At 41.8% G+C, this 17,143-nt stretch overlaps 1 protein-coding gene across 3 annotated transcripts in view; it reads right to left on the reverse strand.

The window, feature by feature from the left end:
* Positions 1 to 17,143, reverse strand: part of Sfmbt2 (Scm like with four mbt domains 2) — a 189,197-nt gene that overhangs the window by 52,765 nt on the left and 119,289 nt on the right. For all 3 annotated transcript variants that reach the window (XM_052727431.1, XM_052727429.1, XM_052727430.1), the window contains exons 10-11: positions 14,170 to 14,252; positions 6,459 to 6,585 (exon numbers count right to left, since the gene is read on the reverse strand). In XM_052727431.1, coding sequence (XP_052583391.1) covers positions 6,459 to 6,585; positions 14,170 to 14,252 — 210 coding nt within the window. The remainder of the gene's footprint in view (positions 1 to 6,458; positions 6,586 to 14,169; positions 14,253 to 17,143) is intronic.

Genomic DNA, 17,143 nt, shown 5'->3' on the forward strand with positions numbered 1-17,143 from the left:
TAGCATATCAAGCATGTGGCTCCTTCTCTTATGAAGCCCCCATCTTATTAGCAGAATCGCTATGGTTACCACACAAGAGGCCTGGTCAGGCTAGGTTCTGCAGGCCAGTGGCAGCAGACTCAGGTTCATCTAGGGATTCAGCTTCTTAAGAATATGTTCATCATATTCCCTCTCACCCCAATAACAGAAACCAAAGTGCCCCCCCAACGTGATTCCTCTGCAAAGATTTCAGAAGAGGGGTATCCCCAGTCTGTCATTAACAGCAACATAACCACGGTTCCACTTAGAGCCGTCCTGAGCCACCACAAACCTGTCTGTCCAAGCATCAACTTTCAGAGCAACACAAATCTGGCTGTATTTATGACCTCTTCCCCCAAAGATCTTGCTCTGGGAGCAGCGTTTTCATCTACCTGAAAACTATTACGATTGCTCTCATGGCCTGATCTTTAGCAGTGTATATTCTCCAAATTTCCCACAGGACATACCCCTTTACAGAGCTGTGTGAGCCACCCGAGTTGGCTCGAAAGAGACTTATTTCACATTCGCACTTTCCCTTTACTGTATTTGTGCAGTGTTTGCAAAATGTGTATTAACTACCCGACTTTCCCACAAATGATGGAAATGCATAAGATACTGTTTTCTGTGCTGTCTCCTAAAACAGGAAGGGGCTCTAAGAGGTCTCTCTGAACCAAAGATACCTTTGACAAACTAGTGTGAATGGTGACTTAGTGTTCATAGGAAGCATCAGGGGATGCGGCTTAATATACGGGTTCCAAGCCCAGTTCCCAGGGACTTGAAAGTATAAGATCTCATCAGGGCCCCAGATATGTGGACTCCTGTTGATTATGATATAGACACAGGGTGGTCAATCTTTTGTTTTCGTTGGGCTGTGCTAGGTGAAGAACTCTCTTGGGTCACACAGCATTAGTGGTGCACAACCAGCACCCCACAGGATGCAAGAGCATCCATATACTGTATACTTTGTGTGACATTGTGAGGTAGCACTGTCAACTACAAAGTTCACACCGAAGAAACGTGTAAGTCACAGAAATGAAAAATCATCTCAGAGTGTTTAGGGTTATAATTTTATTGGGCACATTTATAGTTATCCTGGGTTATATGGGGTCTATGGGTTGTACATGGACGGATGTAAAAGGTGGTTATGGGAACTCAAGCACGATTTTGAAAAACTGATTGAGGAGTTTTCGATTGTTAGCATATCAGTGTCACAGACCTCACTCTGAATCGTCGACGGCCAAACGGCAGTTCTTAAGAGATGGCAGCCCCTGAAACTGCTATTGGTTTCTGTAACAAACTGTGTTTATTCTTCCTGTTTGTTCAGCAGCATTGAGGGAGCAAAGTGCACAAGAGGTTGTGAATAGACACTGTGCTGGGTGCGATGGAGAGGTGGGAACAGGGTCACAGCTAATAACACTAACAATAACATTAGCGTGTTCGAGGGTACTTCCTCTTTCTAATGGAGACTAGGATCCTTGAAGGAAGAGATTTGTGCCGGAAAGGTGCTACCTCAGCTGGAACTGTGGACGTCCCTACATCAGCAACACTCAGTACTGGCCAGACTGGAACTGCTTGTGTCACAGTCGGACTGATGACTAACGAGCTCATGCAAGAAAATTAGCTGCAAGGATGAGAAACAGAAGCACCACGTCTATTCAGGAAGAGAGTGCTACTTTGACTACGATGTTTTAACTCTGAACAACCCATGAGCTTCTCACATCTTAATAATCTTGCCAATGAAGTGGCCAGGTCTGTGAAGAACAAAGAGACGAGATGGGGCTGAGGAGATGAATGAGTCGGCCAAGTGCCTGCCACACCGGCACAAAGACCAGCGTTTGGCTTGCCACCACTCGAATAAATTCTAGCTGGGCTGGGTAGTCTGCCTGTAATCCAGACCCATTGGCAGAGGAGACACGGGAATCCCCGAGGAAGCTGGCTGACTATACTACCTGAATCAGCAAGCTCTGGGTTCAAATGAAAGAATATGTAAGGTGGGAGGCAAATTAACACCAATTTCTGGCCTCTGCATGCAAGTGCATACACACATATGCGTGTGCACACACATATGCATGTGCACCTACATACATATGAACATACATACGTACATGCACACTGCTACACATATGCAGTCAAAAAGGGACAAAAAGAGCAAATCATTATGGAATAAGATATAAGCATATAAGTAGTAGTAGTAGTAGTAGTAGTAAATCTTGCACAAAACTATTTTCAGACAAATACTGCAGGACTACCTCCATGGGGGTTATAGGATGTTGATAGAGTCAGAACAGCAGCTGCTAAAGACTGGAGTGAAATCTGTGGGAGTTTAGGGCAATGGGTACCAAGTTTCCATTTGAAGATAAGAAAGTTCTGGAAATGAATGCTGATGATGTTGCGCAGTGATGTTCATTAATTTAATACCACATGCCCAGGCACTTCAAAAAGTTTAGTCAAAAGAGTAAACTTGACACTGTATTTATTTTACCACAATTTTTCAAAGGCACAATACCTTTTACAACTAAAATTTCTAAATTTTAAACAACTCTGAACACAAACCTAAGTTATTCAAGTTTCTTGAGCAATCAATGTATTAATCACTGGGAATTTGAGCTGAGTACCATTGGGTCTCCCATGAAATGTGCAATAAAGTTCTACACACAGATATACAGGTAGACAATGCTTAATTCACACACTCCAAGATGCAAAATGATACCAAATGTAAACTTTCAGAGTGCCATTATGACACTTTATAAAGAAAGCAATCCAGTATGAAATTTGGTTATTTTGTACAGTCTCTTAAAAATATTCATGAAGTTACTTTCAGACCCCTCCCTCCATCTCTCCTTCTCTCAACTTGTCTCAGAGAGAGAGAGAGAGAGAGAGAGAGAGAGGATGTGATTTCACATTTCGATGTGGATCCCACATACAAGCAAATATTCAAAAATCCTAACGACTTTTGCTCTCAAGCATTTTGGATAAGGGACTGGCAGCTTATACCTCATAATGTATCCAAAAGAAAGGATTCTGAGAAAGTGGTGCCACAAGAGAGGCCAAAGAAGGCAACACAATGCTCTGATCCCACTTAAGGACAAAAGAACCATGAAAACTCGTAAAATGCCAGGCTGCATCTGCTGCACAAGAAAGTGACCTGGGGTAAGTAAGCTTCCCTAGTTTGTGAGATGACCAACCGATGAGCATGTAGTCCAGCTCACAGCTGCAGTACTGGAACTGTCTAGGGATAGTGTTCATAGCTTTAGATAGGATTACCTACACTAGAATAACAAGAAGAGAGAAAGCAGTACAGGGTCCATCCCAAGACACTAATCCTTGTTACAATATGTCTCCCTTCCAGTCAGTGGTGTGTGAGAATTAGAATCTCTTTCCAGTGTGAACTAAAAATATTACATTAATCTCATATACTTTATTCATTGATTTCTTTCTAATAAAAGACCTTCTAAAGATACTTACAAGAATGATCTGGCTTCTTAAGGAGTCAAATATTAACTAGAAATGATCATTTTAATTACCTAAAAGTGGTCAATCAGCCATGCACTGAAAAGACTTCAAACTGATTTAATGCATTAAAATAACTAATAACATTGTTGTAAAGACTTTTATAAATTTAAAGTGTCAAATAAATGGCCTGTAATCAGAATAATCATTACCCTATAAAGTAATTTAATAGCCACAAAGTGACCATAATGAAGCCCTAACACTTTATCCCTCGGACTGAGGACAGGGATGCTATGTGTAGATAGAATTATAAAGTGAAGAGAAATCGGTGCCACTGAGTTGTCACTTTCAGAAGGTAAAAGGACCTCTAAGGTCAAAGTCCCAACAAAACAAAATAAAAATCAAATTCATGCGAAACCAAGAAGATGGTCTGGAATTTAATGTATGATGTGTGTGTATGCATGTGTGTATGTGTGTGTACACCTTAGCACACTCTCACATGCATAAATATGCACATATAGAGGCCAAAGGACAGTGTTGGGTGTCTTACTTAATCACTATCCATCTGACTTTGAGACGGGGTCTCTCCAGTGAACCTGGAGCTCATCAACGCAGCTAGACTGGCTGACCAGAGTGTCCCTGGGATATACCTCCCTCTGCCTTCCCAGTCCTAATATAACAGGGGTACTCTGGATCAGCTGTTTACATGGGCACTCAGCATCAAGCTCTTTACATGGGTACTCAACATCCAAATTTAGGTCCTCACACTGTCACAGCAAATATCTTTTAAGTTAAGAAACAGGTGCATGATTTTGACCATTAATGCCATGTACTATTCAATAGTCATTAGAAAATATTCACCCTGTTGCTTGCAAGCACTTTTTAAAAATATAAATTAGGTCTGGAAAATGAATACTCTTTTTTCAAATTTTTGCTTCCTAGTTTTCAATACACAGAGCACTGTAAAATAAAAAAATAAGAATGCACATGAGGTGGGGTTATTTTTTGCTTTGGGTATATTTTTTTTCCAGTAAAACCCAAAATTTGTATCTTGAGGAGATCAGAACAACAACAACAACAAAAGTATGGTCAAATATGTTAAGCATGCATTAAATGTTGCTCATCACTCTCTTAAGAAGCAGGAAGCTGCAGCGTCTACTGAATTAAGCAACAGAAAATGTCAAGAGCAATGAAAATGACTCCCAGGCAGATCCTAATGGCTTAGCTGGTTTCTCCAGCTATAAAAATCAGGACACTCTTACTGCTGTTTGTGTTAGGTAATTAACAGCTGCAAAGTATACTAAAAGGAGAAACTGCTAAATAAATAATGACTGCCACAGAATCTCAACCATAATGTGCTAAATAATAAAGAGGAAACACGGGCTTCTAACGTCACCATTTCTGTCTCGCAGTTAATGCAGAGTCTCGTTAGCGTGGCTCAGCACGCATAGAAGATACGTGAGTGATGAGAAGCCACAGCAGTGATCTTGTGGCTCCAATAGCAACTGATCTGAGTCCACAAGTAGCAAGAAAACCAAAGGTGTCCCCTCTGTAACTGTAAGTATCACCATTTTGCCCATAACTTCGATGGCTTCCAAGCAGAAGCCATTCACTAGGAATCCACAAAGCGAAACCTATTCTCAGAATTCCACTTAATTCAGATGGATTTTGGCACCTAAACTACAGCAATGTTTACATTATTATCTGGAAAACAATGACACAATGACATCTAAGATGACTGCTTCACATCTTCCAATCTATTAACTGTAATGTTTATGAGACTATAAACTAACCTGAGAACTTGGTATGCAATTTTCAGACTTGCTTCCACAGGAAATAAGGATCACATGATATTACTACCAAGTCTAGCCCTTTCTTCCACACGCTCTTTCCCAATTGTGTGTTGGTTTGAATTAGAATGTCCCTAATGAACCCCAGCTCCTGGAATTGTTTGAGAAGGATTAGGAGGTGTGGCCTTGTTAGAGGTGTGGCACGGGGAGCAGGCTTTGAGGTTTCAAAAGACTCTTGCCATTCCCACTGTTCCCTCACGATTGCAGGTCAAGATGTGAACTCTCAGCGGGTTGTGTTGCAGCCTTTGCTCCACCATCATGGACTCTAACCCTCTGAAGTCCTAAGCTCAATTAAATGCTTCCTTTGTATAAGCTGCCTTGGTCATGGTGTTTTATCACAATAAAAAAGCAACTAAGACAAATAGTGACAAGAACATGTCATAAGATATAAACGATGCATATACCAGGAGACCTAGAAGTCTCTTATAATCTTATCTGTTCTTATTGTGTTGCATATGCATCAAACATCTGAGTTCTGTCATTATGTTATGAAAAGATTGGAAATCCTTAGAGATTAAATACACTTTAATTATTTCTAATTCAAAATGTAATGCATGGAAGACACAATGTTGTACCTAAATCTAAAATGTTCTATTCACAAAATACATTACAGTGTGAATTTTCTGTATATTCTAAAATAAACTATCTGTAAAGAACAGTTTCAACATCATTGAAGAAAAAAAAGCTTAAATGTATTTGGAGAGAGAAACCATCAGTTAGTATTTTGAGGAAAAATTAAACATCTACAGAAGAAAACAAAATGAAGGGTATTGCCCACATTAAAATGCAAATATATCATTTTATTCTCATAATGACCAAGACCTCAAATACCATTTTTAGTGACTCATATTAATTTAATTGCAACATTAGCTTTTATAATCATAGATGTAAAAAGACCAGTGTGTTCCAAACATAATTATCTCGCCTGCATCTCATTTCATGAAATTATTAGTTAAGAGGAGCGCCTCGGAATGAATTTGTATTTGATTAGTTTCACTTATTTAAGAACACTGAATAATTTAAGATCTGTTTAAACAGAGGGTAACAAGAGGGGCATTTATGAGAGTGCCGAATCTTCCTGTACCCCATCCTCTGGAGAGGACCCCCAAGTACTCATAGACAGCAGCTTATTGTACCTACCTTCTAGGTGGAGCCATAACAACCGCCCCTTCACACTGACCACAGAGGCCACACACAGCTCTGCTGGATTCCTGGGGTTCACAGCTTCCAGCTTCATGTTCTTTGAAAAGCCCCGATTGAATGCTGCCTGAAAGCAAAAGAAAGCAGGCCTGAGCCAGCAGCTCTCAGAGGAGAACAGTGAGTGAGTACAGACTGGCCAGTGAAGACAGTAGCCACAATGACATCTTACTGCTGAGACAGACAGGCTTGCTTTCCCCACTGCTCATGACTAAAGGGCCATGCATTCTTTATTGCATGGGTCAGGATCAGAACTGTGCTTAACACACACACACACACACACTGGGCACCTGAGACATCTTGCTAAAATGAATGAGGTTCTGGACACATTCTTTCTTGAATAGTTTGAACTTCAATTCTATGAGCTTTTTAAAACACATCATTTTTCTACTCCTCTATATTCCTTGCTAAAATCATACCTAGGGTGTTTTACAAGGCAGATGGAGTATCCATCTGGTATCATTTTCTTTTAAAGGACATTTAAAGAATGCCCTTTAGCTTATAGCACGGGCCTGTTGGTGACAAATTCCTTAGTTTTCATTTATCTGAAATTGTCTTTATTTTCTTATTACTTGTATTTGTCTTTACTTTCGTAATTAACTTTAAAATTTTTATGTATATATAGTAGGGGCTGGAAGATACAGACAGACAGCTCAGTCAGTAAAGTACTTGTCATGTGAGCAAGAGGACCCAAGTTCAATCCCCAGAACCTGTGTTTAAAAAAATGCAGGGTGTGGTGGCCCTTACTTGCAATCCCAGCACTGGAGAAGGAGACAGACAGATCCCTGGGGCTGCTAGCCAGCCAGTCTGGCCCCCTTGGAGAGCTTCAGGCCAACAGAGGCTTTATATAAAAAAAAAAAAAACCGTGGACCATAGCTGAGGATTGACACCTAACGTTGTCCACAGGCCTGTATATGCACACACACACACACACACACACACACCAAGAAATACATATAGTAAAATTCACTGCTTAAGGTGTTCTGATTGATCTATAAAGATAAAGCCGTTGGACAAATGCACATAACCATATTCGCCCACAACTACAGTCATGGTGCAAAATAGCCCCTTCATCACCTCCTCTGAACAACCTCGTACTAGCCCTGTGTACCCGGTTCTTAACGCTCAGTTCCTAGTGGCCATCAATCTGGCTTTTGTTTCTGTAATTCCATGTATTTATTTTATATTATCATATAGATAGAGTCACATTCTACGAAACCTTTTGAGCCTGTCTTCCTTCACTTAGTTGATGTTTAATTTTAAAAGTCAACTTGCCACAGCCTAGAACGAACTGGGAAGAGAGTCTTCGTGAGAAATTACTCAGATCAGGTTGGCCTGAGAGCGTGTAAGGTGAGTGGGAGACTGTCTTGATTGTTGATTGAGAGGGAAGACCTATTCTAAATGTGAATGGCAACATTTTGTGGGCTGGGTCATAAACTGTAGACAAGGGCAACACATAAAAAACATGGGGAGAGGGTTGTTTTTCTTGGTTCTGAACATGTTAAGTGACCAGCTTCGAGTCCCTGCCTTGACTTCTCTGGTCCCACGGACTATAAGCTGGCATCTTTCTTCTAAGTAGCTTTGGTCAAGATATTTCATTGAAGCAACAGAAATGAAACCAGCATGTTTGGCAAAATGCATTTGAGGATCATTCCGGCAAGAATCATACGTAGTTTGCTCTGTTATGGCTGAGTAGTTAACATATACACGTTACAATTTATCATTTGTCGGTTAAGGGACATTGAACCATTTTCAAAACTTAGTTAGTTATTGTAAATGAAGCTGCTACAACCCTGCAGGCACATACACATTTTTGTGTGATCAGAAGTACATGAAACCATTCAGGTTACCTTAACAAAATGCCACAGACTAAGTGGCTTAAACAACCAAAATTAGTTATCTCAAAGTCCTAGAAGCTGAGACCACAACATCAATCTTTCACCCGGTTGGCTTCTGCTGAGGTCTCCTTTTATGACTTACAGATGGCTGTGTGAAGCCTGTGTTCTCCCATGGTCATCCCTCTATGAGTATTTGGGTCCTGACTTACTCTCTCAATAAGAACACAGGTCACACAGGATTAGGACTTCATCTTATCATAGTTATTTCTCTAGACATCATCACTCCAAACATCTTCACGTTTTGAGGGTTTCAGATATGGTCATATGAATGGGGTAGACCAAGCTAAACCCTTCACAATAAATTTACACTTCTCTAGAAACAAAAATTGTTGGGTGATAAAAAAAAAAAAAAGAAAAAACAAAAAACAAACCAGGCGTTAAACCTTTTATGGTATTTGGTTTGCAACGTGGTCTCCTCACTTCTGCATTCCCACAAGTGTCCTAGCGGCTATAAACCCCCAGTAGCATTGGCATGGTTATGTTCCAAAATTCAACCATTCTAATAGTTATCTAGTTGCTGAGGGATGACCCTTCTGTATGCTGTGAATATGTATTCCACTGATTGGTTAATAATAAAGCTGCTTGGCCTATGGGAAGGCAGGACAAGGTTAGGCAGAACAATCAAACTGAGGACTTGGATGAAGATCGGCAGAGTCAAAGGAAATGCGAGCCAGCTGTCCAAGTAGTAAGATGTCAGAGGAACAGTAAAGCTACGGCCATGTGGCAATACATAGATAAATAAAAATGGGTTGATTTAAATGTAAGAGCTAATTAATAATAAGCCTGAGCTATTGACCAAGCATTTATAATTAATATAAGTCTCTGTGTGGTGATTTAGGAAGGGGCTGTTGGATATGTGGGAACAGGCAGTGGGGACAGAAAACTCCACCTCCATTTACACCTAGTTGTCTTTGTTTGGCTTATGTAGCTGTGATAAAATATCCTGACAAAAAAAGTGACTTAGGAGAGAAAGCATTTGTTTTAACTCAATTCCAGCAAATGGTCTATCATATCTGGGAAGTAAAGACAGCAACAACTTGAAAGAGCTGATTACATTATGTCCACAGTTAGAGCAAAGGGAACAAACACATGAGTGTTTATTCTCCTGCTTACTTTCTCTGCTCAGTCCAGGACCCGAACCCAGGGAATGACACTATCCACAGTGGGCGCCGAACCCAGGGAACGACACTGTCCACAGTGGGCTACTGAACCCAGGAAATGACACTGTCCACAGTGGGCTGCCAAACCCAGTGAATGACACTGTCCACAGTGGGCTGCCGAACCCAAGGAAAGACATTGTCCAGAGTGGGCTGGGTCTCCCCACATCAGTTAAGGCAATCAAGACAATCTCCCATAGGCTAACCCGATAAAGAAAACCTGTCTCTGAGACTCTCTTCCCAGGCGATTCTAGATTGTGTCAGGGTGACAATCAAAACTAACCATCACACTGGCAAAGCATTGTGGTGCTTCTAACTTTCACAAACTCTGCTGACAAAGCAGTAGCGTCCCGTTTCTTTGTCTTCCATACCATCCACGGGAGGTATCTTTTCACCTTCCTTCAGTCACTCCTAGGTCTCCAACCTCACAGACCGCTCCTTAAGATTCATCTGTCTTTTTCATTCTCCCCTGCCATTTTTCTTTCCTCTCTGTTCTGTGTCTCCTGTAATTTCTACATTCAAGGTCAGTAACTGTAATTTCCATTCTGCTATTAAACTGATGAATTCTTTTAGTTCATACACCATTCTCAATTCTAAAGCTTCAAGCTTTGACAGCTTTTATTTCCTATCTTTACATGCTTAACAAGGATACTTTCCTTTACATCTACTGTTATCAAATTCCAGGGTGTATCAGAAACACATAGAGAATTAAAGAATCATCATTTCCAATAAGCCCCTAGGGGGCGCTAAAGCTGCTGGTGTGGGTATCACATAGGGAGACCACACTTTCCATCCCTGAGTTTCAGTACAATAGGGGATGTGCAAAACTTGTCTGCTAATACCAGTATCTGAATCATGGTGGGTTTTTGTTCTCTTTTCTTTTTCTTTTTCTTCCTTCTCAGAAGGAATACATTTTTCCCAGCTTCTGTATGCCTTAGTTGAAACATGCATATTCTAAATGGGATGACACAGAAATTCTGGATTGCGCTATATTCCCACAAGGCTATGTATGGGTTTTTGCTTCTGTTTCTGTTCTCAGTTTTAGCACACCATCTTCTCGACTGAATTCAAACCACAAACTCTGTCTCCTTAGAAGCAATTTAAATGCCCACTCTGTTCTTCTCTCCTCACCTGGGCTAACTGGAGACCTTCTGGGACATGGAGGATTCAAGAGTCCCCCAATGATGCAGGTGGCATTTAATGAACAGGATTCTGAGCTTTGGCTCCCTGATTCTCCACTGTCTGAAATTTTATCTTACTTTCTAGTATCTGTGTTTGCCTGGACTCTAGAGTCTGACTTACCAGGGCAGAAAGACTAAGTTTCTTCACACCACTCCTTAACGTCTTATACGCTGTCAGCCTACGCTATCTTCACACTGTGAATTACAGAAATGTGAAGGCTGTTCATGGTCCTTCCTTCCAACTGCTTGCTCCGCCTCACAACATGTCTGGTTGTTTTTATTCATGCTCCACAACTTTGAAGTGAGTGTTTTTGATACTAGGTCTGGAGTTAAATAGCTATTTCAGAAAGATCGATTCTGTACGAGTTTTCTCAGTACTATGAGCAAACTTCTCTCCAAATATTACTCTCAAATAAATCTGACTTTCCCCAAACAGTAGCTACTATAAATTGCAATCAAATATGCTAGAGTACTATAAAAACATATCTACTCTGAAATATATAAACTCATCTAAACAGATTTCTAGAACCAATAAAAGACTGTATCGTTATGTGACTCTTACGGGGATAGATATCAGAGTCATTTAGATTTAAGTGTCTTTTTATAAAAGTAGTTGAAAAGGCAATTGTATCCTTATGTAATCAGAACAAAAATTATGTCCTGCATGCTTAAAAAAGTCACTTTCCTCCTTCCCTGTATATTTCTCTGGAAATAAGAGGCAGAGATGTTTACAGTGGGCTTTTTTTTTATGGCCCCCTCAATACACAGTCACCCTCTTTTATTCACACAATTATGTATGAAGCCTCTTTCTGATAGCACAGCTGGATGGCTGCATGGAGAACCTTGAAGTTAAAAAGTATTTTATCTCACTTAATAAGGCAAAGCTACAACCACATAACCTCTTTTCATTTCCTCTCGCTGCTTGAGGGTAATTTATAAAAGATCAATAGCAAAACTGTTACTTCTGAGTTTCCTTTACTAAGCATTTGGCTGTGTCAATCCATCCTAGAACCAACTCTGATTGTTAAAACGTCCCCAAGGGAAATGTCTTCCACACATCCAGTTCCACAGCTCTCCTCTAGTACACATGAGATGCGTGATTAAAAAATGAATTCGTAATAAGCATTCCATTAAAGAGCACTCGTAGCAAGCTAACAGATTCAGCAGAGTGCCACTATGCAATGCATAAGCCAGCAGGCAGACAACACTCCTGTCTATTAAATAAATGGGGAGCCAGAAACAAAAGCACTCCTAATGAATACACCAGCAAATTCATTAAGCCAGATTGCATCTTGGTGACTGAATCCTGGAAGCTCCAAAGACAACCTGGCATGTGGTTAATTGCTCCTGAATGAAATGCCATGTAGACACTCCTGGATAAAAGGAAATTTTCAGAGGGCTGGTGAGATGGCTCAGTTGGTAAAGTGTTTGCCATTTGAGCATAAGGGCCTGAGTTCAGATCCCCAACATCCAAGGAAAAAGCCATGGGTGGCAGCTTGTGTAATGCCAGCAGTGGAGGGGGAGGGGATAGAAAGATCCTGGGGCTCACTGGTCAGTCAGTCTAACAGAAATCAGTGGGCTCCAGGTTCTGAGAGAGACGCTGCTTAAGATAGATGGATGGACAGACAGACAGATAGATAGATAGATAGATAGATAGATAGATAGATAGATAGATAGATAGACAGACAGACAGACAGACAGATAGATAGATAGATAGATAGATAAATAGATAGATAGATAGACAGATAAATGTGGGGATTGAATGAAGCAGGCACCTAACATTAACCTCTAGGACCCCCCTATCCCCAATCTTTCTTTCTTGTGGAACTATGCTGCCATGGGAGAAATACACTCTAAAAATGGAATAAGGAGTGATGTGAAATTTTTCTTTCCAAAGCTAGAGTCAAGGGAAGGAGTGTTTCTCTCGTGAGGTAGAAAGCACAACCTTGAACGGGTTTTGAGGCATCATGGGCTATTTCCCCAGTCCCTCATGAAAGGCAGGCCGGTAGATTCTGAGCCAGTGACATCAACACAGTATAAAGTCATGTGTCACTAGACTTGATAAGCCTCAAGGGGTCCTGGAACAACCATGCCTGTCTCCATCACACTGTTTAAAACACACCCCCCATAGTGCTATGCTGCTACAGAGAAACTGCTCCTATAGGCTAATATCATTAACTGAAAGGTCAGATAGTCAAATGAGTCCTTATTTCGAATCCTGCTGCTGATGTTGCTCTGTATTTAGGAGCACACATGACCTCAGTCATCAAACTACTTCATGTTTCATCATCTCAATTTGACTTATGCACAGCCAAGCTTCTCTGAAGCCAATGCTTTTCCTTCTTGCCCTTTGAATTCTGATGTCCCTGTGGCACAGACAGGCGTGTGGGTGGACAGTCAGTCAATAAGTCTGGGATCACAGGGTCAGAAGCAAGCCTTTTGATTTGCAAATGCTACGCAGGGTTGGAGCTGCAGGTCAGAAGTAAAAGGGGTGTGTCATTTTTTCTTAGCATAAGGGATTTACTTTCCTAACTACAAATAGGTTGAACACACTTGGCGATACTCACTTCATTTTTAAAGCAGAGGTAGCAGCTCAGCTCCCTTGCCATAGTCTCCACGGTTGAAGAAACTTAAAGGACCGATTTTGCCAACTACTTCACCAAACTTTACCACCTCTTGCTACTGAGTTAGTTCATTTATCTGTTTCTAGTTTGTGTCACTAAAATACTGCTGCAATGACAATAATTTAATAGTTTAATAGTTTAAAGTAAGCACTTCCCAGAGCTGCTCAGCTGGTGTCTTACTAGTAATGAAAGCACTTCCTAACGTGTCTGTCTGTCATCTATCTATCTATCTATCTATCTATCTATCTATCTATCTATCTACCTACCTATCTATCTATCGATTGAAAACAAAGTATCTTGTAGCCTGGGCTAGCCTTGAACTCACTATGTAGCAGAGAATGGCTTTGAACATCTATTCTTCCTGCCTTTACCTATGAAGTGCTGCGATTACAGGCATTCTCTACCACACCTGGTTTGCGCAGTGCTGGGAATTGACTCACTCACTCTAGGCAGGCATTCTACAAACTAAACTCCATCCCCAGCCCAGGATTACACCCTTTGATAAACCTTAGGAGCAAAGCATCTCTGATCCTTGACCCTTCCAAAAGTGGAAACTAAATTCCAGCATGTTCAAGCCAGCTCCTGTGCAGTTGTTAGCCAGTTTACCAGAGCAGCCTGGCTTCATCCACACAACATGAAATGAAACTTGTTTGGAAACCTGTGATGGTTCCACGGTCCTGCTGTGCAAGGCCGTCCTACACACCTGATCACCGAACAGGGAAAAAAACAACTCACGCAGCGTACACGGCATTGCATCTACAACTTCAAATGGGAACCAACGGGAAGTGTCTTACATTTCTGAAGCAGAAAGGTGGTGCTTCTTCTGCCCCGTGCCGCTTGTGATAATCTGCCCAGTCAAAGTCCTGGCCCGAGTAACCTGTGAGGAAGGAAACACACAAGGCCTTAGCCAAGCTGGATTCAGGTCAAGGATCAGATACCTGGATCGGGTATCTTAGGAAAAGAACAAGAAACTTAAGTTTAGAAGCAAAGAGGGGAGTCTGTGAGAGCCTCAAGGCTCTTGAGCTTCCTTGACCAAGTGAAACATTTGAGAAAGTGGAAAGTGTTCAATACAGGTAAGGGAGGTGTGTTATCTATCATATGCTTATCTGGGACCTGCCCCCCCCCCCACCCGGCGAAGGAAGTTGGTACCAACCGTTTGCCTTAGAGAGGCCCTTGACAATGGGGAGATTTGCTACTCAGAACAGCAGAGAGAGAATCTGACAGAGAGAGAGATAGCATGAGAGAGAGAGAGAGCCAGAGAGAGAGAGAGAGAGAGAGATGATGATGATGATGATGATGATGATGATGTGGGGCACTTGTGTCAAAACTATGCTTCAGAAGTCTCTTAAGGACTTATTTGGGGAACTTGAACTGGCAGAGAGGGCAGGCACTAGGTGAAGTTACCAGTGATACTGCTGTCATCGAGGCTGGGTGTACTTTTGCCTGCCCATTCTTCCTAATCAAGGTAAACAAATAAGACACCCACTCCCCTTCCTTTCAAGCCCATGCGTCAGGTGACTGCACTGACTATGTGTGTATGAGGTGGGGTGCTCCACCCAGCTAGGCCTTGCTCATTTAGGATCCAGAGGTGCTCTCATCTACACACACACACACACACACACACACACACACACACACACACACACACACTATGAAGGAGGGGAAGGAGGACAGGAGAAAGAAGCCACATGGGGAAGATCTGAGTGATTCAATGAAAGTCAGCACACTTGTTTCTCAAACCCCTCCCAGAATCCTCTACCTCAAAGCCTCACCTCAGAGAGGCCCTGGACTCTGTTCTGCACCCTCAGCAGGGCAGTACCAAGGCCTTTTACCCTCCTGCTTCCTCCCTTTCTTAGGGGGACGTTGTCACACAAATCTCTGCTTCTCCAATGGCTCTCTATTCTGCATTTATACTTTAAAACTCCCCTCTGCTCTTACCCGGCCCCAGCAGGCTTCATGTACTAAAATCAAGTGCCCGCTGGCTCAGACCACGAAGCAGAGGGGGTTAAAGTCAGCGTTTGCTTCCCTGTAGACTGGCTTCCCTGTAACTCTGCTACTTCCTTGGTTAATTCTGTTCACCGAATAAAAACAAAAGTCAGTGAGAGGGCTGGAGAGAGGGCTCGGGGTTACAGGGTTATGAGCACTTGCTGCTCTTCCGGAGGACCTAAGGAGGTTCCCAACACCTACGCCAAGCATCTCAGTAACCCCAGCTCCAGAGGACCCCAAGCCCTTTTCTGGCTTCCAGTCACCACCACACACATGGTACATGCTCACAGACATACACATACACAAAGCTAAAAATTAAAACTTCATGGGATTATGGTGTGGAAGTACCTGGAAAATTCAAAATGGATGAATGGCAAAATGTTTTCACATCTGTTTGAGCTTGTGTATACTCATGAAGGAATATGTGTGTGGAGGGCAGAGAACAACATTTACTACTGCTTCTTAATGCCACCTATGTTTGGTTTTGTTTAAAACAGGAGTGCCCAAGTGGCCTGGAACTCAACAAGCAGCCTCTGACAGCTGGCCAAAGAGCCCTCAGGGATTTACCTGATTCTGCCTCCACAGCACTGGGATTACAGACACGTGCCACACCAGCCATGGCTCCTTTCACATGGGTCCTGGAGACTGAACTCTGGTCCTCATGTGTGAGAGACAACCACTTTCCCAAATGAGCCATCTCTCCAGTACCAAGTATTTTCTGATAGTCATACATCTGTATGACTTGCATTTGGGTGTTCTGTATGGCTCTTATCTGTTCAGATCAAATCTTCTGACTCAGAAGTCACCCCTGGTTGTTACATACAGATGTTTAGCTGGGTTTTCTACAACCAGTTTCTAATGGGCTGCCAAATGTCACACAGAGTGCCATCTTGGACCTGCATTCAATCCTTCTATACATCCAGAGTGCAACAGTGTCCACGGGGAAGCCATTTTTAATCTAATAATTTCTAGATATAATCAAGTCTTACTGGGCTTCATCTAAGCAGCAATTAATTATCTTGACCCTAAAACTCACTCATTTACTTGAAAATTGGAATGGCTTAGACTTCTCCTCCCCCTGCTCTTGGGGACTGTTATTCATTCCGTCATTTAAAATTCTTTTCCTTTGGGCTGATAATGAGCTCTTTTTGAAAGGCAGTTTTGAGACAGCTCAGAAAATAACTACTACATAAAAAACAAATTGCCATGGATTGTATAATAGAGACAACAGGGGTCAATTACACTCATTCATCAACCAAGACAGAACAAGAAGTACTGAGGCTTAAGCACAGCCAGGAAAACGTGTTGTAAACCAGGAGGGAGGGAAGAAAACAGCAAAGAGGAGGGGAAAAAAGAGGAAATAAAACGCCTCAAGCTACCACAACTCCTAAGAAGCCACCTAGGGAGACTGTGTGAATGGCAGCCATTAAAAGTATTTAAGTCTTTATTGCTATTTATTTTGAATGACGACATTCCAAACGATATGGGTGTAAGGGGGAAGAGGTCGATGACCCATTTTGTGATACAAATTAGCAGACGTCCAGCCGCTCCACTTGCAGCCATTAAGTACGGTTGTGCAAATGGACAGTGCCTTGGAAAAATTCGGTTTCATTCCTAGAAACTTATCCCATAAAAAAGGATCCCTCCAACTGAAAAATGGATTATATATTAGGAAATGCATGGGAAGATTATGAAACTTGGGAGAAGGCAGAAATAACTTTGCATTAACAAAAAATGACATGAGATTTACCCAAGACATTTCTAAGCCCCTAGGATATCATA

This window comes from Peromyscus californicus, unplaced genomic scaffold, assembly GCF_007827085.1.
Source record: "Peromyscus californicus insignis strain IS unplaced genomic scaffold, ASM782708v3 Scaffold_8__1_contigs__length_139910024, whole genome shotgun sequence".
NCBI classification, from domain to species: domain Eukaryota; kingdom Metazoa; phylum Chordata; class Mammalia; order Rodentia; family Cricetidae; genus Peromyscus; species Peromyscus californicus.